The sequence below is a fragment of the Anopheles merus genome, chromosome X (genome assembly GCF_017562075.2).
Source record: "Anopheles merus strain MAF chromosome X, AmerM5.1, whole genome shotgun sequence".
Classification (NCBI taxonomy): domain Eukaryota; kingdom Metazoa; phylum Arthropoda; class Insecta; order Diptera; family Culicidae; genus Anopheles; species Anopheles merus.
The window spans coordinates 19,633,954-19,656,869 of NC_054081.1; the positions used below are offsets into that span (position 1 = coordinate 19,633,954).

Sequence of the window (22,916 nt, forward strand, 5' to 3'; positions counted from 1 at the left end):
AGTGCATGCTATTAAGGATAAAGAGATTACCTGTATTGCTTGGAAATCGTTGTGTAGTTGCATTATAATATTCAATTCGACGATAAATAATCGGTAGAACTGAGCTAAGATTTACAAGCAGATTATGTGCGGTGCCACCTCCTCTCTATTATCTACCTGCCCAGACAAAAAATAAGATCCTTCGTAGGAACGTCCGAACGGTGCCTACTTAAGGTGTTGTATGGGTGTCTTGGCCGCACGCCTCAAATGGAAAGTGCAAACACAACCATACCCAGTTTTATACCTCTTCAAACGTGTGCCGGTTTGAGTGGACGCTGGTAAACAGAACACCCCATCTTTCTCTCATGCCGTTTCATTGGGCAAACTTCTTACAACATTATGCTCGTTTATTTGTTGACCGTTGTGTATCGCATGGTCAACTGTGCTTAACTTCGGGCGTCTGATAAGATGTTTTTGTTGTGACCTTCAAACACGATTAAATCCTTCTTTTGCTCTGCGTTGTATTTTAGAGAAGCTTTTTCGCTGGAGTTATTTTATGGTGGGCACTGTCTGGATGGATAATGCAACTCAAACTTCGTACATAGTATTTTTTTGCAAAGTTTTATAACTTTTAAAGATAAAGCTATCTATCACTTTAGTTTCCTAACAAAATGAATTTTTTTAAGCAGCAAGGCTCGGTAACGTCACGACAGGCATTTAAAACGAGTTTCACTTTGTACTCGTCTCGTACACGTGCATGTTTTTGTCTCCAAGGGATTTGCACACGTTTCCGCTGCCATCAAGCTATACGGGACGTGTTACACACGGACACAACCGTCCTAAGCATTGTGAGTTCTTTTGTAACTTTTTGTTGTCTCTGTTGTGTTGTGTTCTTAGGACGCATTTACTCTCCGGCTTCTAAAATCGGCTTTATCAGACTCCGGTCGGCCGGTTTGGTGTTGCGCGGGTGGTTGCTCTTTGCCGGTTCTCTTTTTTCGCTGGCCAAAGTTTTCCTTTGATCTTTACAAACCTTCCTGCCAGCTATACAGCTTTTCATTTCCTCTATATCAACACGTCCATCATCCCCCCATCGCCGCGTCTACTTTCTGCCGTCTCTGCTGTTGTAGCTTCTCATCTCCTGCGCCAATGAAGTGGAAAATCCGCATCGTTATCTGAGTGAGTGTCTGTGTTTGTACTGACATTTGTTGTGGTAGTGGTTGTTATAGAGTGTACTGTTTTACCTACAACTGGCACAGCTGTAGGCGATAACTTGGCGTTAGTGTGAACTTTAAAATAGCCAAGAATAAGTTAAACCTGACAGTGTTTCCGTCAAAACCAGGTACGAAATCCGGTTGAGTTTTGGCTTTCGTAGTGCTCGCTCAAAAAAGCATTTTATTAAGGCGCCATGTACAATTAAAACTGTCCGTCAACAAAGTATCTTCCGTTGCAGAACATTATTCTATTTGACATCTGGCCTTGTGTATGGAAAACCACTCTTGTGTTGCCAATCGAACGAACAACAATTCCGTAATGCTTTTCATAACCAATAGATAAGTTGATGGGAAGCAATTAATGCTAACTTTGCTTACCGTGAATGTAGTCAAACAATAAACCTTTGGTAATGATATTGTTATTTTTCTGTTCCCTGTTTTAATTCTTTATATGTTGACGCGTGTCTTGAGACTAGCTCACGCGGCAGAGTCGTTTCATGTCATAATTATGTAGTAATTGATATATTCACTTTACGGTTTCGTTGTCCATTATGTGACAATCATTATTCCAATCCGTTTAGTTTAATATTTAGTTTGACATGAAGAACGTGCAAATTTGCCTTATTTTTCCCTCACATGTAGAAATCATATTAATCCTATAAGAGCTAAAATGTATAGATAAGTGTATAGTAAGAGCTTGCGTTGTAAGGTTTAAAAAATGTATAGATATTGATTGTTCAGCGTTCTTTCTATTTATAGTTAATATTTAATTACCATGCCGGGTAGCAGCATTCAGAGTTCTGTGTTAATATTTTATAAATCACGTCACGAACATTAAGCATATGAAAATTTAGAACGTTATGAATAATGAATAACCTAATAGGGCGGTTAAGTGTTGATTGTTTTTCCAGTGGGTGGTCGCACTTGAAGCTTTTAGTTTTTTTTGTTGTATGTTGTATTGAATACGTACGAATTTATCATTATAAGGCGAATCTTACTACACAACACTTCGTCGTTATTTAGTAAGATTCGCCTTATGAATTATCTAGCAAAAGGGGGCGGTCCCGTGGTACAGTCGTCAACTCGAACGACTCAATAACATGCCCGTCATGGGTTCAAGCCCAGAATAGACCGTTCCCCCGTAGCAAGGATTGACTATCCGGCTACGAGGTTAATAATTAAGTTTCTTAAGCCTGTATAGGCCGGCATATCCGCGTAGGACGATACGCCAAATAGAAGCAAACAAGGTGAATGAGGCAAAGCTCAAAGTCTCTATAAAATATCTTGGGTTGTTGAATGTCCTCATTCAAATATGCTTTTCTTTCTTTCTAATATCTTAGCACACGTATGAGATGTGTCTAGTAGTCATCAGTTGCACCACTCTGAAAGAGGATAAAGTATTTAACTGATATTCTAATATCTGGACGAAACGTTATTGTTGCGTGTTGGCTTCAATTTGGCTTGTAGATGTATTAACAATGGTTTGCAATCTGCCACGTACTTTAATCAGTCACATACTGCCAGCAGATCAGTCACGTACCTTAATTGAATCATTTTTAACGTACCTTAAGTCATGTCGTAATTAATTTTCATTCCAATGAAGTCGCTTGTTTTTTTCATATCGTTTATTTTGAATTTCTTTTTCAATTATTCGTTACAACTAACAGCTGAATCGAATCCTCCAAATAGCTTGATTTCAAAACTATATAATCGACTTACTCTATCCTTCGTAGCATTTCGATTTTGCCGTTTTCTTGGTTGAATACTATCGTGGAATAACTGCCGTCCAATTCATTTGGACAAATTATGTATAAAATTAAATTAAATTATTCTCTTCCGGAATCTTTACGATACAATGAAGAAACTCCATCTCTTCCATTCGAATAAAGTAGACTCAACTTTTCCAAGTACAAACCGACGAAAACTCCAATTCGAAAAAATGTTTCGATTAAAAATATGAACGCGATGCATTCGTTCTTCCTCCTTTCCATTTATTTTCAGAGTTATTCGATAAAATCGACCCAAATTAACACCACTTCGAACAACATTATTATCTTCTGTTGATTCGTAATATTCACGACAAACTTAGAGATATTTCCTAATATGACCTAATGAAGAGCCTATGACCTAATACAGGGGTTCAAGTCACATGACCATTGAACTGTTTAACCACTTGGTGGAATGTTTCAACTGGTCAGTGATTCCACTGACGTCCAAGCATGCTGTGGAGGTTCGCAACCATAAAATGGAATGTGTTCTTTGAGGTAAAATGATTCGACAGCAAATCTTGCACATAACATTGCTAACATGTTGTTCTTGGTCCTTTTTTACCCTAGGTGAATTTTTTGATGACCTCAAAAGTGCGTTGACCTACCGGTCACAGTGCCATGTTTGGTCCTTGTTGATGTTTGGTCCAAAATTCTTTAACAATTGAAAATTTTAACGTCTGTGGATTAGTGTATGTCCACCTACATGTCTTGAGTCACCTGATTGTCCTTTTTGGCCAAGTAGCTAGGTACGGCTATATCTTAGCTACTGGTCAGCCTTTCCGGGACGGAATCTGCTCATAATAGCGCACCATATCGCTGTACTTAACAACAACGTGTACATTTTTGATAGCTCCGATCCCATTGAATATGATGGCACATCTGCAAGGGAGTGGCTCTTGCCAAAAATGTTTTTAAAATGGTTTTTTTTTTTTCTGTGACAAAACATTTGTTTTCTCTAACTCGATTATATATTTTCAGCTTTGCGGAAGTATGAATATTTTCTCTATTGCCAAGTGCTCCTCCTTTGTTCCCAAGTGTTTTGAGAAGTTATTTATTATGGTTGAAAAACTATAATTTTCTGCTCAATTTTGCTACACAACATAAAATGATTGAAAAAAAGGAGAAAAAACTAGACTATTATAATGAAATGAGGCATAGGATATCTAATCATTAGAAACATCTATATAATCATTTAGTTATTTAACTAAAATTTGACTGAAAAAATGCCTACTGACAATCTTGACCCAAATGTAGCTATCCATATCCCTCTTTTTAATCCAATGTGTTAATAGGTGGTGCGTTATCAACATCGTTATTATAGGATTTATCTGCAATACACGGTTCTCTGTCGCGTCCTCGATCACTTGGTAGGCTTCAGTTACATAAGTTGTGCTTTCATTTCGTTGATACAACGATTTGTTGATATAACTTAAGCCTTTATTATTACATGATACTTGCTGTACTCTTAAGCATCTACTGCAACAGCGAAAGGAAAAAAGCGTTACAAATGACTAGTAGTAGAACACTTAAGGATTATCGTCATGGTAGTAGGGTTCGAAATTGAAATTAGATTTGTAACATGCATCTAATGAGGGTTTGGAAGCTGAAACCTGCCCTTTAAACTACGTCAACGAGGTTGATGGTGATGATGGATGCGAGAACCAGGGACGAGCGGCTCTCGGATTCAAATTCGTCTACGAATAGATGCAAAACCCTTTGATCTCTTGCTTTCGACCCTTTTCGAATTCATCGCTAGCCGAATAGGGCGAGGTATTTAATTTTTCCCTTCCCAGTTCCCCGAAATGTATAAGCATTTTTGTTGTTGTTGGAAGAATTTGTATGTATGCGTTTGCATGATTGTGTTTCGTTTCAATCCTTCTCTGTGCATTAATACTACTATCAACGATTGCTCAACATATTTGCATTGGTTATACACTTCTATTTTCTGTTATAATTTTTTTAATGTATTGAAGTTGTTCTACATAGAAACACATAATTGTCGTCAATCTGGAGTACCCATTCTGTGTATGTGATAGTGCAGTCAAATCGTTTGATGTTGGATAATGTAGTCTTGGGTCTGTTTAGCGATGATGTGAGTACTGCTGATGCGACATTGGCTGATAATGCCTGTAAAAATGAGATGCTATGTGAAGGTGTTTCATTTGTTATGTAAATTTGTGTCGCCATTTTCGCCAAAGCTGTGCTATTACAACGTTATAAATGGTTCCTGTTTTATACACAGCAAAATGAGACTGCTGACAAAAGTCTATTAAGAGTGATTGCTTCGTAAAAAAACAAGATATATACTTTTTCTCCTGGTTTCTTATTATGCAAAAGGATTATGTTAGATACCTGTGTGCAGTTGTTCATTTAAAGTTCACATTGTTGCAAGCAATCATAATTTACGGGCATAGTACAGAACGAAAGCGGTCTACTCTTGTGTGTGAATGTGTCAAATCGGTAGCTCCGGTGTGTTTGATCTAATAAGTGTTTAAAAATATGGAGTTTGCGTAGTTTAACTTAGTACGTATTATTTTAAAATGTTTAACTACGTATTATTTTAAAAGCCCCACAAATGGTATGGGCAGGCCTTGACCGACAACAGTTGTTGTACCAAAGAAGAAGAAGAAAAAAATAAAATCATGTAGACAAAAAAATGCTGCTATGCTCCCCACATAGCAATTTGTTCATTGATCTTACAGGGTTTACCTAGCCAATCAGGCATCGTCAAAACGTTATCGGTCGCCGTAAATACTTTTTCGGGCGACGTAAACATTTGGTAAACATTTTAAAATAATACATAATAAGTTAAATAACATGCAAAATAGGCATTTTTAAACAACTTGATAGATCAAACACACCGGAGCGACCGATTTGACACCTTCAAGAGTAGAACGCTTTCATTCTGTACTTTGCCCGATTAATACTTCACAAGGCTCGAACAGAAATTACAGTGCCCAATTGAGGGTTTACGTCGCCCGAAAAAGTATTTACGGCGACCGATAACGTTTTGACGATGCCCGATTGGCTAGGTAAACCCTGTAAGACCAATGAACAAATTATTAGCGGTTCCATAGAGTTACAAAAAAACCAATAACGCTGAAAAAAGCAACAGGCGCCAATAAACGGCCATTTCACCCTTAAAGAAAATGCTGAAATGTTCATGCCACTTTTCGCGCGAAACGAACACAATTTCTCTCACATCATTAATTCTTCACGATGCGAACGTTTTGGGCGGCCTATAACGAGGGTCGCGTCCACTTCACCCAAACCATGGCAAGAAATATTGTACACAAACTAACTTGCAATAAAAGAGAAGAAAGAGAAAGATAAAGATAGACAGTGCGAGAGTACAAGAGAGGGAGAGAGGAGGGGTGGGGGGGGGGAGTGAAAGATCCATCGATGTCGTACCTATCTACCATCATTTGTGGTTGATTTTGAAGATGTCTTAATGTCAGTACCGCTTTACTGCTTTCATCTCGGGAACTGAGAACTTGAGTCCTTTCTCGGAGCGTGCTCTCTCTTTCTTCGTCCTTCTTTTGATACGCAAGGATGCAATAACGCCCCAGGGATATCATCATGTTGAAAGAGACAGTTTACTGTAGGATGTCTTCTTGTCTTGCTTTCTTGGCTGCTTCTTAGCATCTCTAATCAACGAATGATTCGTTCCCTGTGCAATCCCTTACAAATAGTACTGATTATGTTTGCGTAAAACAAATAGTACTAGTCTACGACACAACGATCACAACAAAAGCACACCACCAAAATATATCTGTTGGTCAAGAAAGATGTGTGTGTAATTTCGTTGATTCAAGATAAGTGCTCATTATTTTCGTTAGATGTCTTGTGAAGGAACTCAACCGAAACGGAAGTTTTTGTTCAGGTCGGGTAATTTCGAATTTCCGTAACGCGTCTAAAGTGTCCTAGTTGGGGCAGGGCCAGAAAAGAAGCAGTCTGCCCGGAAGCGCATCACCTTAGAATTACCCGCCCCTACCCATTTCGGAAACTAACTACGATAAGATTTGTCATCTTAGTATACATGGTAAGGGGAAGTAGGAAGAAGAACTCACCTTTTTTGTGCTTGGGGGACTGGAATGCTGTTTGTTTGTGGGCGCCATTTGTGTCGTTGTGCTTTCACGTGCATAAGAGTACTCCGAACGGCTCGACCCACACGGGTATCGTAAATCCGGCTCTAAGAACCAACAACTTAAAAAATGGCTTTCTCACAGCTTAAGGGGCTATTTAAACGATGTTTTGTTTGTACTTTGCCTTTTTCAATGTTGGTTGTGGCTACCTAATCGTGGTTGTTTCCGCTTCGTTTTCTAATCCTGGTGCGGCGCCACAATTGATTGTCCCAATTCAACCAAACTTAAAGAAATTTTGAAATTCAAACAAAATAAGAACAAAGTAATCATTAGTTATCTGATGAAAATCGGATAATGAGCCTAGAAATGGTGTGGTTTAATGTGGATAATTCGCGATTGCTTTATCCTTTAAGGCTTCTTGGGATTACAATTGCAGGGGTCGGTAAACTTCTCTACTAAAGGGACAGATTGAAGGAAATTTAAAGGCTTCGGGTCTGTTTTCTGACATACGCTTGAAATCTCTTATACATGTTAGTCCGAAAGTACACGAAGCGCTTTTCCGCGGCCGTGGAAACGTAGAAATGCTCACAGTGGTGGGTATCTCTGCGGAGCTGTTATACGCGTTTCCGCACCCATAACATAACAGAGCATAAGATAATAGTACATAAATTGTTATGCAGTATCCAGCACGCTGCACATACAGGGTTTACCTAGCCAATCCGGCATCGTCAAAGCGTTATCGGTCGCCGTAAAAACTTTTTCGGGCGACGTAAACCCTCAATTGGGCACTGTAATTTCTATTCGGGCCTTGTGAAGTATGAATCGGGCATAGTGCAGAATGAATGCGGGCTACTCTATATTGTCTTGCTTTCTAGTTGTAAAACAATACTTTTTTGCGAGTAGTTTAACTGATCTGGAAGAAAATTCTCTATTTTTAAGTTAAATTACAAATAAAAATGATTCAAATGCTTTGTTTCAAATTAGTAATAATACCTAGTACAATGCAATTTGGTTTTATATTTTTAAATAATAGGGTAAATGTACCTATAATGATGGTAGTACCAATAGTGGTGATATTGCACTAAAATGTGGTTCATACGGCAAATTACAAGTAATTAAGTTATTTACGTTAGTGTGAAATGTTCTTTAGCCTTTTACAAAGGGTTTAAAGTTGAATGGGACCATTCCGTTACTTAGTGACCGAAAAATCCATTATTTTGTGCAATGTGTCAACATTTTTCCAAAATATTTAGGATTTCATAACGAAACTCATTTTTCTGTTTACGTTCTAAATGACCACATAACCACGCAATTACTAGTTTTTCAACATAACTGTTATGAAATGTAATTGTTTTACTAAAATGATTTGCCTTTTGACCATATTTATGCATTTTTAAGTGTTTTTTTACCATAGTGTCATTATAAGTACACAAAATAGGCATGTTCCTATAGTAGTTATTTTATAACTATCAATAAAAACGGGTCGTTTTAGATTTTTTAGAGGATATTTTTGACATGTCGTACTGTTTTCACTAAAATAAGCAACAGAAATTAGTTTTATGTAAGTAATTTACCAAAAACAGGCCAAAATTCGCTTATATGGCTGAATGAAAAATTGACTTCAAATCAAGCACACTCTTCCGGGTGTAGGCTGACGACAGGTGTGATGCAGTACTTTAGTCAATAGTTTCATCGATCAAATTTATACATTTTTTATGATCAAATTACGCAAGAAACCTATATTATGGTAGTAATCCTTGCTATTCATACGAAAGCAGCTTCGAAACTAAGTTGCATTGATATTATACACCGTTTTGATGCATCTTTGTTTACCACCACTATAGGAACACAATACGACGACTATAGGAACCTACCACCATTATAGGTACAACGAAGCAGTCTCAAAAATATGTATTTTTTCGTAAATTTGATGTAATTCATGGTAAAAATGGTTGTGATTGCGAAGATAAAACATATTCCAATTGCTATGTGTTAAAATATTCAGAAATTGTCCTTCCTGACACTTTAAATCCATTTAAAACACATCGGTACCACTACAAATTGCACCACTATTGGTACATTTACCCTATAATACGTTTGGTGATTAACTGGTGTGGTTGACATTTTAAAATAATACATATTGAGTTAAGCGACATGTAAACTACATATTTTTAAACAACTTAATGGATCAAACACACCTGAGCTACCTATTTGATACCTTCAAAAGTAGGACACTTTCACTCTGTACTATGCCAGATTCATACTTCATAAGGCCCGAATGGAAATGACAGTGCCCAAATGAGGGTTTACGTCGCCCGAAAAAGTTTTTACGGCGACCGATAACGCTTCGACGATGCCGGATTGGCTAGGTAAACCCGGTAATTACCATATTTTACCTACTTTACTTTGGGGGGCGGTCCCGTGGTACAGTCGTCAATTCGTACGACTTAAGAAAATGCCCGTCATGGGTTCAAACCTAGAATGGACCGTCTCCCCGTAGTAAGGATTAACTATTCGGCTGTGTGGTAATGAATAAAGTCTCGAAAGCCTGTATAGGCCGAAATGTCCGCGTAGGACGTTACGCCAAATAGAAGAACCTACTTTACCTATTTTACCTTATTATTTTCCTATGGTGCACAACTGTTATCTCGCACGTCTTAAAAACATCCCCGTTATTTGTTCAAATCCCAAATGGGAGACATTTTCTGGAGAATTTGTCAGAGTGCTAATCAAAATTAAAGAAATGCCTATTGTTAACCCATCGTGTTCTAGATTTCATATCTACTTCCAAAAAACTTAACTCGAACACGAATAATTTCGGTCGTGGAGCTGATATTTTGGGGATTTATGGCTATTACGGCTATATGTAAGTCTGAAAGCGTCAGATTTATTGACGGCCATAGTTAACACTCTAACGCATTTTGCATTAGCATTTTGCATTAGTTAACGCATTTTGCATTAGATTTCTGTGGAGAACACAGTTCAAGATAAGAGAGCGATGAGAGCGTTTCATTGGCTTACGATCTTTCACTCTCTTTCCGATCCTCACGTACGATGCCGCTTGTGCAATATGCGCTCTCTCTTTCTTCCCGCTGAAATACGCTCTGCTGAGAGTTGCTGAGAGACCAATCACAGAGAAGGAGAGTGAACAAAACTGTGATTCCAAAGCGAGCCACACAGCGCCCAGAGTGTTAATAATTGAAAAATAAAGAGATAAACTGGGTTATGTTTCAATCAAATTTAAAGTGTTGTATATTCATCATTTCTAATCTGATTTTGACAAATAAGTTTTGGAAATATAATGTAACAAAATTTGTAAAAGTTGGAGGTCAAATTTAGTAACATATTTTTCAGAAGGGGTTCTTCCAACGTTACAGTTTGTTTCACTAGGGGGGGGGGGGGGGGGGGGGGGGTGGGTGATCACACTGGCCAATGCATGCATCTTCTGGTATCCCGTAGGGCAGCAACTTGGTTCCTTTGCTGTTCCTTCTTTTCATCAATGACGCTACGATGATCCATCCGGCTGATAATCATCTACTGTACGCGGATGACGCGAAAATGATTCTTGTTATTCGAGCACCAGAAGACCACGCCCAAATGTAAACTTTCTTGCATGATTTCCAGTGTTGGTGCAACTGCAATGCTTTATCTCCATGCATAGCTAAATGTGAAATTACCACTTTCAGCCGTTCTCGGTGTCCGCCATTTTATGTTTATGCGCTTGATGGACAATCCTTGGTGCGAAAACAATGCGTTAAGGATCTAGGAGTACTGCTTGATACGAAACTATCATTTAAGGATCACCTGGATCACATAATAGCCAGCAGGAGTAGAGTGCTAGGACTAGTTATCTATATGATTCGTGAGCATAACGATATAACCTGTCCCAAGTCGGTCTATTGCTCATTTATCCGATTGTTGATGGGGTATGCAAATATCGTATGGTGGGGAAGCGGGGAGCGTCCTTTAGCTCGTTTGGAATCAATCCAGCGCAAAATTACGCAGACTAGGTGTTTGCTATCCGGGTTACCCCGGGTTAGGCGGGCGAATACGGAAAGCCAAGCTGTCGATCATAGCGGGATTTCTCGACGGCCGTATTGACTCTCTGTCACTACTGGATGACATCAACCTGTACGTTCGTGTCAGGTCGCTTTGGTCCTCAATGATCCTAGAATACAATTTGGCTCCTCTGACCCGTTGCTACTCATGTGCCGCGCTTTCAACGCTGTCAGCGACGCTTTTGGGTCGTGGTTTTCGCCGACTGAGTTTAATGATCGTGTTTCTGTTCAAGTGATAAATTCTGTCCCATAGTGCGCATTTTTATGTTCTGTGTTAATTCATCCATTGTAAAACATTGTTCAAATGGTTCGAGAGGGCATTACTGTTCATCGATTGACAAATAAAGATAAACATAAACATGTGGGACTGTTGTTTGATTGCGCAGATGGGTCCCAGGGCTATTGTTATTGTGCCTACTTTTGTAGTTCGATGCTGGTTGTAGTTGAGTGGTCTCTGGTCAGTTGCTCCATCTCCATGGCATTTTGTGGGGTGATCGGTGTTCCGTAGTGGTGCGGGTCCTGGTGGATTTGATGGGCGTATATAGCTACAGCTATTTCAATGCGGTTTACGGTGTTTTGTCCAGTGCAGTATATAATTAGAAGGGTAAACAAGTTTCACAAAAGGCAAGTAATAGCGAGGAGGAAGAAGGGATTAGGAAGGCGAAGGGTAACAGGGAGAGTAAAGGAGACCTCGGGTATCTCGTCCTAATAATATCAATGTATCCCCGTGCAAATTTACTGAAAGTCAAATTTACAAATTTTGGGTTCGGTATTGTTTTTTTTCTTGCAGTGTCTCATAACCCGTACAATCCGTCGGACATGCCGATGCCCTCGGCAAAGGAGCAAACACTGATGTGGCAGCAAAACTCATACCTCGGCGACTCCGGCATCCATTCTGGTGCCGTTACCCAGGTGCCGTCGCTTAGCGGTAAGGATGACGACATGGAGGACGATCCGCTGATGTTCGACATGGACCAGGGTTTCTCGCAGAATTTTACGCAGGACCAGGTCGATGATATGAACCAGCAACTGAGTCAGACGCGCTCACAGCGCGTCCGAGCTGCGATGTTCCCGGAGACACTCGAGGAAGGAATCGAGATTCCGTCGACACAGTTCGACCCGCAGCAGCCCACCGCGGTGCAACGGCTGGCCGAACCGTCCCAGATGCTGAAGCACGCGGTCGTCAACCTGATTAACTATCAGGACGATGCGGATCTGGCGACCAGAGCCATCCCTGAACTGATCAAGCTGCTGAACGACGAGGACCAGGTGGTGGTTTCGCAGGCCGCCATGATGGTGCATCAACTGTCCAAAAAGGAAGCGTCCCGGCATGCGATAATGAACAGTCCGCAGATGGTTGCCGCTCTCGTCCGCGCGCTCTCCAACTCGAACGATCTCGAGACGACCAAAGGTGCGGTCGGCACACTGCACAACTTGTCGCACCATCGCCAGGGTCTGCTTGCGATCTTCAAGTCGGGCGGAATACCGGCACTGGTAAAGCTATTGTCTTCGCCGGTCGAGTCGGTGTTGTTCTACGCAATCACCACGCTGCACAACCTGCTGCTGCACCAGGATGGCAGCAAGATGGCAGTTCGGCTGGCTGGCGGACTGCAGAAGATGGTTGCCCTGCTTCAGCGCAACAACGTCAAGTTTCTTGCCATTGTGACGGACTGTCTACAGATTCTGGCATACGGCAACCAAGAGAGTAAGCTGATCATACTCGCGTCGACAGGTCCGAGCGAACTGGTACGCATCATGCGCTCGTACGACTACGAGAAGCTACTGTGGACGACGTCCCGCGTCCTGAAGGTGTTGTCGGTATGCTCGAGTAACAAACCGGCCATCGTGGAGGCAGGCGGCATGCAGGCGCTCGCAATGCACCTGGGCAATCCGTCCCAGCGCCTGGTCCAAAACTGTCTCTGGACGCTACGCAATCTATCCGACGCGGCCACTAAGGTCGACGGACTGGAGACCCTGCTGTCTGGGTTGGTGACTGTCCTCGGTTCGTCCGACGTCAACGTGGTCACCTGTGCCGCCGGTATCCTGTCGAACCTGACGTGTAACAATCAACGCAATAAAGTAACCGTTTGCCAGGTGGGCGGTGTTGAGGCACTCGTCGGCACGATCATCAACGCCGGCGACCGGGAAGAAATTACCGAGCCGGCCGTGTGTGCTCTGCGCCACTTGACTTCGCGTCATCCGGAGTCCGAGTCGGCACAGAACGTTGTACGCAACGGGTACGGGCTGCCGGTGATCGTAAAGTTGCTCAATCCCCCGTCCCGCTGGCCGCTCATTAAGGCGGTCATCGGGCTGATCCGCAATCTAGCCCTTTGTCCGGCGAATGCGGCACCATTGCGCGAACACGGAGCGATTCATCTGCTGGTGCGGCTGCTCTTCAAGGCGTTCCAAGATACGCAACGGGTAAGAGAGAGATAGAGAGGCAAAATCGTATCATTGAAAACATTATTGTTAGCATTATTGGTTATCTTGTTTCACATCTTTTGTTCCAGCAACGCTCATCGGTTGCTTCGAATGGATCGCAGCCGCCGGGCGCGTACGCCGACGGTGTCCGCATGGAGGAGATCGTCGAGGGTACGGTCGGTGCACTTCACATTCTCGCCAAGGAGGAGTATAACCGACAGGTCATCCGCTCGCAGAACGTTATTCCGATCTTCGTCCAGTTGCTGTTCTACAACGACATCGAAAACATTCAGGTTCGTGTCTTGATAATTTACTTGCCTTGTTCTAACTCCCCGCCATGAGCGAGGCAGCAGGCGGCTTTGGAATGAATGCTATCAAGAGAAAGGGACAATTAGTGTGTTGTACAGTGATCTGGAAGAAAATGAAAGGCATCATTCCTCATCTGATGTGCAGACTGGCTGTGATTCTGCGCAGAAGAGAAATGTTTGAGTTTCCCCTCCATTAGGGTAAAAAAATTAACTAGAAGGCGTGGCTTTAGGATGGTATCCCCACCAACTATACCTTACAGCTCTAAAGGATACTCCACCGCCCAGTAGATTCGATATTCTGTATTTCTTCGTTTTTCCCGACATTAACTCTTTCCAGAATTTCTGATTTTTCTGTATGCTGAAACATTCTTAACCGCATTGTTCTCTGATATTATTCGTTTTTTTTTATAATAATTTTAGCGTGTGGCCGCTGGTGTACTTTGCGAGCTGGCTGTCGACAAGGAGGTGGCCGAAATGATCGAGGCTGAGGGAGCTACTGCACCGCTTACCGAGTTGCTCAACTCGGCAAATGAAGGTGTCGCCACGTACGCCGCAGCCGTACTGTTCAAGATGAGCGAGGACAAGTCGATGGACTACAAGAAGCGCTTCTCTAGCGAGCTGACCACCTTGCCCGTGTTTCGCGACGACAGCATGTGGAACAACGGCGAACTCGGTATTGGACCGGACCTGCAGGTCAGTAGTACGGGAGCGCCCTGGTGTGGGAAGAGCGTTATGTGGGACGTGGATTCGTTCGTTTGCAAATGCGACTTTTTCCTTTTTCGCAACGATTTTCCGTGTTTGTATGTGTCTCTATCGTACAACGCTACTGATTAATAACACATATATGCTGTGAGGGGAGGAAAGTGATTTGGCGAGATACTCCGATTGCTCATTTTATTCGTATTTACTTTACCCATTTCATTACGACCAACCACTTTGAACATACATATGTGTGAGTAAGTCTTTGTTTCTCTCCTGGAAAGTTCATTCTCCTTACCTGACAGGTTTATAATAATAGTTTTTCATCGTATTATTGTACGAAATGTACGAAAATGTTAGACTATTCTCTATGTCCCTCAACAACACAGAGATTCCGCAACAAATGTGCAAATGCATCTGCGGAACAACTTTAAGGTAACGCATAAGCAGAAACTACACATTGATGCCAGGGCTATGGGTGTGCCAAACATAGTCGTATTAGTTTTTAATCTCAAAACTTCGACACTCCGGCGCAAAGATACATTTTTGATTTTAGTTTTCATTCCCGTTGACTATCTGGAGTTTTAAAACATTAAAACGATTAGAATTTATTATGATTGTTATAAAAGGAAAAAAGCATGCGCAATCCAACGATTTTCGAGAGGCATTTATTGTTTATATTTAATTTGAACATTGTTTTCTCCTCCGCCTCCTTTTCGTCCGTTTTTTGCTAGTTATTCTATACACATTTAAAATACTTTTTCTGTACATTAACTGCCTCTCGAAAGTCCGTTAACATATGATATGATTCGATCCAAAATTACATAACTCCGTCTTCTCTTTCGGATAGTTTGAATCTAAAGCAATTTTTATCTATATCCGTTATTTCTCTTTTTCTCTTTTCCCTTCCACTGGTTTTCTCCTTTTTTCTTTCTTTTTCTCTCTTTCTCTCTCACACGCGAACGCGCTCTCTCTCTCTCTCTCTCTCTCTCTCTCTCTCTCTCTCTCTCTCTCTCTCTCTCTCTCTCTCTCTCTCACTCTTATTCACTATTACTCTCTATTCTATTTATTTTTGTTTTGTTTATTTTTACGTATTGTGTTTTTTTTTGTGTGTTCTGGCCGATGGTTTATTATAAATATCCTCTGCTATTCATTTCTTAATAATTTATTTTGTTCATTTTTGTGTTTTTCACTTTTGTTTCATGTACTTCCTACTGCTCGGACTATGTTGGGATTTTTTTTCTTGTGCCTGGAACATTTACTCACCTTCATACGCGTGCACACTCAATTCTATTTTTACTTCATCATAATTATATCTTATTTTTACAAAACAATAATTAAAACGTCCTGAAAACTACATTTCCGGCTAATCGTGGATTGGATTGCGTTACGGCGAACCAACACCGGAAAACACATGTGTCCCCTCACAAACACACTCGCACTCTTGGCTGATTGGCTGCTGCTGTTATACAAAACCGAAAACCTCGTCCTGGCTCTCAACAACATTGGCGCAATCTACAAAATCATCATCCGCCCTGTTAATGTGCCCAAACCGTCCATCCCGATACATATGTATGCACATTTCACGCACATCATAACCGTCTTTTATCTCACTGATCCGATGTCCGTGTATGTGTTGGTATGTACACTACCCTGGTGTTGTTGTATTTCCGCCAAATGCAAAATTCCCAAATCTCTCGTCATGCGGATTTGATGCAATGGTAACTACGGTAATTGCCGGTTTACTGTCGCAGGACATCCTGTCCCCCGAGCAGGCATACGAAGGTCTATACGGACAAGGGCCGGCGAGCGTACATAGCTCGCACGGTGGCCGTGCGTTCCAGCAAGGTACGTAGTACATAATCCACACTTAACTATCTTGGTTCATTTAGCTATAGCATTTAAGTCAACCACAGAGCAGCAGCTTACCACTCATTTACTAATCAGTAACTGTGTGGTCCAAAACGGCACAATTTACAATAATCGACCACTAGTAATAGGTGCACCCTCGCTGGCTTGGTTGTTGAGGGAGGTGATCTAATACTAATTTAAAATGAGCTATTTTTATACTAAATAATCTTTAAATATTGGCAAGAAGCGTGCTTGGTTGCTTGGTTTAACTGAATGTAACGTAACATAATATTTACCTCTTTTCACTGTGTTGTGCCGTCTACATTGTTTACTTTTTTATTCAGTGTGAAGATAACACGTATTTTTATTCGTGTCGCTACTCTAACACTATCTCAATGTATGTACAAAATTGCTATAGTACCCTAAAGTATGTTGTATCTCTTAAGAACTTGCAATTTAAATGGTTTATCCAGTGATTTAAGGCTGTTTACATCTTCACTCTTACATTTGAATATATATTGTTTATTAAATTTTAAGCAGTGAAATGCTTGGTTCATTTACTTAAGAAAGCAAATAAAATATTATCGATTAACGTTTGCATTAAAAAAAAGTACAATAATTGTCGATTTTTCTTGGATTTATCTCCATCCGTTGTGTCGGAATGTTATTTGCACTGTCAATAATAGTATCCCATGTTTCAACAGCTACAATTTACAAAGCTACCAAATATTGTTGCCAAATTCTAACCGAGATGGACAAAAAAATGAAGCAACATCGTTTTGAACCTTACGCGATAAAAGGACATCTTGTATGACAAGAATATCCATAGCAAGCTAAAGATGAATTTCTAGAGTTAACTACGTTGCTGCGTTTGCTCGGCCAGGAGGTCAATGCAACATACCAAATAATTAAATAGTACATGAGAAACATAGAACATCCATGACAGGAAGCGGGAATCGCGTCCACTGTTTTTGCAGTGGCAAGCAATGACGACGCAATTAAAAGTGAACATTTTAGAATATGGGGCGGCTGAGTCTAGAGGTGACGCCCACGCCCTAGTCAGCAAACTGTTTCAACATCCCAGCAGTGTCCCATCGAGAATTTCTTGATCAACATCGTTTGCAAAAGATATATTCCAACAATTTTGTAGCGAAAACTGAAGAGAAATTGTTAAAAAAAACTAAGATAGAACTGAAGAACATGCCTATAATACGCATGTTTTCGCCCACCATGTCGATAATTCCGTATAAATTACGGTAGCTCGCAAGGTCATAGATTTGTTTTTGCAAGTAAGCTTAAATTATTAAATTTCAAGGGAAGTTTATTAAAAGCAATTATCTGTCTTAATTTTTTTCTTTAACCATAAAAAATACGTTTTTTCTGTGCACTCGTTAGTGATCTGAAAAGGTATTACTTTCAAATGTCTAATGTCATCTAAGTTAAAAGATATAGCTCATTATATTTATTGTCGGAAAGTTAGCAAAATAATGATTCGGTATATCTAACCTGTTGGCCACTAAGTGAGGAAATACTTAGAGCACCACAAGAGGCGGATTAAGCACTACGCAATCTAGGCGAAAAAGCTTGGGCCTTGAGAAAAAGAACCTACCTCCTGCTCACAAGTAATAAGTTGAGTTTGCTACACAATCCTCAGGTTGTGGATTCCTTATACAAACCTTCAACCCAACACTTCAGTAAGGAACTACATTCGTGTGTCCGTTAAGGTCCTCCACTCGTCTTAATTCGCAGTTGGGGGCGCCACCGACGTCTGTCTTTTATCGCTACCACACATTCTGCGCACTAAATACGCTCCTTAGCGCTAGCTCTCCCACTGTTTCGTGTCAAACTGTCCATTGCTCATGCACTTTTCTATGTGAGTTATCTTGTATCTCTCTCTTTTTTAATCTATTCCAGCTAAACCAGCCTAACATATATCATCACTAAAAAAAGCCTCCTAGTAGACAGCGATCGAAAATTCACGAATATACGAAATCTAATGAAAGCGTAAACAAAAACTCATACCCTTGCGTGTAATCAACCAAATAGAGCACTATTGAAACACTCTTTTACAGACCCCAACTTTCCCGTCCGTCGCTTGTTCGATTTTCTGGCAGATTGTGAGTTGTTGCCTAAAACAGTTCAGAGAAAATCAGCAATAAGTTCTAGTCACGTTATAAGTTCTTATCCCAGTTTGGTGTCCTTTTTATTTTGTACCTTCCATTCCCTCTCGAGATAATTAGGATCCATTGGCCGTTTTTTCGAATCTTGCACATTTTTGCATTGTTCCAGCTACCAAAAAAGCCTTCAGTGGATAAGTTTTGTGTGTGGCGCGTTCTATATAGAAAATAACAACTACTAACAACCAGGAAGATAAGCAACATCGCAAAAAATAACTAGATTGTTTGTAATTTGTGTAAGAGTTCGCTTTAAATTTGAGTTTTTTATGTGTTTAATGTGCGTAGTATTGAAGTTAGCTTTGCTTAAACAGTTTAGGCTACTCCAACTAATAGCGAAGAGAAAATGAAAACGAAAACTCTTTTAGGTATAAATCTTAATACACAGGTATTGTATCGAAACAACAAAAAACTGTCTTCTTCGGCTACAGTAGCAATACAAAACGATGAAGAGTTCCTTTTGTCTACTAAGCTACTGTATTTTATAGACAAAGACGTGTGTATGGATGTATGGTCATATTTCATCTTATGATTGATTAACAGCAGCTTGCATAATGTTTAAAGCAGCAGCTAGACACAAAACGAAGAAGAAATGAAGGTCTTAAGGTAATTACTATCAGAGATCAGAAATGTCGCTAATAAGGTTTGAACAAAATGGCGCGTATACGCAATGTGCAATATTTGATTCCGTTTATCCTGTTTTTTGTTTTTTGTTTTGAAATCCACATCAACATTTTCCTTTTCGCGATCTCCATTCTACCTACCTTCCTTTTCACGACCATGGTCTTCGAATAGTGTTTTTGTTGTGCGTTTGAAAAAAGACCGACAGCGATACACACTTCCTGCAAAACATCGGATCGTGCTTTGGGATCGACAGCATCGACAACGAACCACAAAGACCGACACTATCACAGCTCTTGTTCTTCAGTTTGCGATTACGATTAACATCTGCCCCTTGGTAATTAAGTCGCTGAAACTACTAAACAGGCACAGGCCTTTCTGCTCATTTTTATAGCTTTTTCTTTTAGGTTCGTTAGCGATATTCTTTTTGGTTTGCGTGCGTGTGTATTTTTCTAAGAGTTCTTTTAATTTTTCTGCATGTTGTATGTTTATGTAAATAAAAGACCCTTTTCTTAAGAACCACTCGATTTACGGCGTTTTGCCGATACAATGATATACATGTTGACAGCTTTATTTTGCTTCAATGGGAGGATTTTTTTTATTTCTCACCGATAACCGTTTCATATGTATTCATTAAAATGTCCTGCATTCCTAAACTTGGACATATGATTGAGTGAATGCTTGTTGTAATAAAATTAATACAGGTTGGTAACGCAAAAGTGATACACTTTGTTTATGTCATAAAATTGAAACTATATTTTATTTAACTGCGGAATCGATGTCAACATCTTCAAGTAATAAAATTACACTGTACTTGGTTCAGTTATTTCTCCCTAGTATTTGAAAATGGCCCGTAAACGCTTTATTCACAACACGCACACATTTATTCGGCATTTCGTCCCAAATCTTCGCCAAACGATGCTTGAATTAGTCCTAACTGAAATGCTTAACGTCATCGAGCTTTTTTTTCTAGCATATATTCCCAAATACTGAAGTCCAATTGCATCAAAGCTGGGTCATTCAGACGAGCTGATGAAATGAGACATATTCCCCTTACACCATTCCTGAACTATTAAAGCCTTATGGGCTGGAGCTGAATACTGTTGAAAGCAAAAACTGTCTTTTCCAAAAAGTATGTTATGCTTAAATGGCTTTTCATAACGAGTTACAAATAATATTCCTTTTTTATTTTTATTTATATCGCATAATAGTTCGATTACGATCGAAATTAAAAACCTGTACACAAAAATTCATTTTGAATGAACAAAAATCACTTCGGCAACGATTAAAGACTGTGTCGTCGATCGAAATCGAAATCGAATACAGTAAATATTGTTTATCCCTATTGTGGATCCCTATAGAAAAAGAGTTTATACTACTGGTTCGAGGATAAAAAATAACGAAACAGAGTTTTGAATTAAATATTTTTATTGTAAAACAGGTATCTTTTGCATAAATTCAATGCAACATGCGTTTTGATCATTAGTGAAATGCAAAAAGAACATAACATATTTCAAAATATTAAAATATTTAAAAAAAACACACACAAGGCGCTGTCAAATAAGGGAATCGCGTACTGCGAATTCACGTGGGGAACCTGGGGCAAAAATGGCTAGGTGGCGCACATCAAATACAATGTGTAAAGCCGGCATGAAAGTTTCATCCCCTAAGATTTAAAAATAAGTGAACAAATAAAATGTTTGCTCAAAACGATGTAATTTTCACCGTCTCGAAAATAAGCTTTCGTAAGAATTTAACTAGAAACTGGTCTCGTGGTACAGTTGTCAACTCGTACGACTTAACAGTATGCTCGTCATGGGTTCAAGCCCCAAAAGGACCATGCCACCATACGTAGGACTGACTATTCTGTTATGGGGGAAAATCAATCAGTCACTGAAAACCAAACCCACAAGAGGTACAGGCAGGCCTTGACCGATAACGGTTGTTGAGCCAAAAAAAAACAAAAGAAAAATAATTTTACATATAATTAGAGAAGAAAAAGAATGTGTATCCAGGTACATGATATTTACCTATGATTTACGAGAAAAAAGTTACGATTTTAATTATATGCAAAGTTTTAAAAATTAAAGTTTGTAAAATGTAATTACTTGGGGCAAAATGGTCGGTATGTTTTGACAAAAGCAACATGATGAGGATGTGGTATAAGCTAAGGTCGCTACAATATACTAGCTTTACATAAATAAAGCTGTGATGTATTTAGTATACATACATATCGACCGTTTTCATATAGATCGACAAGAAAAAATATAGACAACATTGTAAATTATTGAAAAATTCCTACATTTGACTAAATTATTTAACAAAATTCTAATATACTAAACTTCAATCTCTACCCTCACAATTCTACCAGAATGCAAGAGCTTAAACCAAAGCCTGGCGTCCAATGTTGTGGTCCATTTTGCCCTTTTGTTTTTATATGTTTTGACATTTTGTGTACGTCTTGCCCCATAGCAAGACCATTTTACCCCACACATTTTCACGACTTTTTACATTGATTCATTTTTTTGCTCTAATGATTTGTTAAATTCTTACGAAAGCTTATTTTCGAGCTGGTGAAATTTACATCGCTTAGAACAAACATTTTATTTGTTAAATTATTCACTTAATTTGATATCTTATGCTTTGAAACGTTCAAGATGGGCTTTACACATTGTATTTATTGTTTTTCAATGATTAGAAGTAATCATACCATTGTTAATTTGCCAATAATGCAGGTGACCATTTCGCGCCACCTAACCATTTTGCCCCAGGTTCCCCTATCTTTTATGAATGCGTAGACTTTTCCCATGATTGTTTTCCATGAATAAGACGTTGAAGTATCTATTGCTGTCAAAATAACAGTGTAAAGTGGTTTAACCAATAAGATACAGACCAAAATCCTTAACAGATCCATTTTGCCCGCTTTCTCTTATATCGAGTATCACGTACTGCGGATGATTGCTGTAGCCAGTTTCGACCAGTAGGAAATTCTTATATTAAACATCGAGCAGTCGACAAATTTTGTCGACAATTGGTACCACATACGCTCTTTGTCCATAGAATTGATCAATTCAAGGTAGTCAAAATCTCATGTATAATCTGATTTATTTATTTTTTCGAATTCTGCATAAAGCCCGGCTTACAGTTCCAGTTAAATTGATCGTGAAATTTTATAGTTATATAGTTTACAAAAAATATAGTTTATCGTGCCGTCATGAGTTCAAGTCCCGAATAGACCGTGCCCCCATACGTAGGACTGACTATCCTGCTATGGTAACAATAAGTCACTTCACTAGTGTGGGTACAGGCAGACCTTGACTGACCGATGATATTCAATTTCCCAACTATAACTATAATGCATTTTATTGTAATTTCCCGCCTTGTTCACGGTGAAAAAATAATGGACAGCGGGGAAAAAAGTAATGTTGTGACCCGCGTGCGTTTTTAGCTTCTATCAACATCAAACGACCGTACAAAGTAGTTAACGGAAGTAAAAACAGACTATTTATTTTGTGAAAATTGTCTAACAAATTTGATTCATGTGTTAAAAATGCGGTGTAAAGAAATTCAATAATAGGGGACTCGAGTACATGTATCACTTCTACGTTGCTGGCCACCCAGTGCATTCACGAATATTTTCGTAAACCAACTTTGCGTGAAATAGCTTGACTCTTCGATAACGGTAATATCTCTCACACACACACACACACACACACACACACACACACACACACACACAC

At 39.7% G+C, this 22,916-nt stretch overlaps 1 protein-coding gene across 6 annotated transcripts in view; it reads left to right on the top strand.

Moving 5' to 3' along the window:
* Positions 1–22,916, top strand: part of LOC121599580 (armadillo segment polarity protein) — a 47,509-nt gene that overhangs the window by 23,534 nt on the left and 1,059 nt on the right. For 4 of the 6 annotated variants that reach the window (XM_041927482.1, XM_041927475.1, XM_041927501.1 and 1 more), the window contains 4 exons: positions 11,893–13,523; positions 13,613–13,816; positions 14,252–14,524; positions 16,285–16,378. In XM_041927482.1, the coding sequence (XP_041783416.1) occupies positions 11,893–13,523; positions 13,613–13,816; positions 14,252–14,524; positions 16,285–16,378 (2,202 nt within the window). Of the gene's footprint in view, positions 1–11,892; positions 13,524–13,612; positions 13,817–14,251; positions 14,525–16,284; positions 16,379–18,295; positions 19,514–22,916 lie in introns of all 6 variants that reach the window. The other 2 variants (XR_006005697.1, XR_006005698.1) reach the window with 2 other exon arrangements.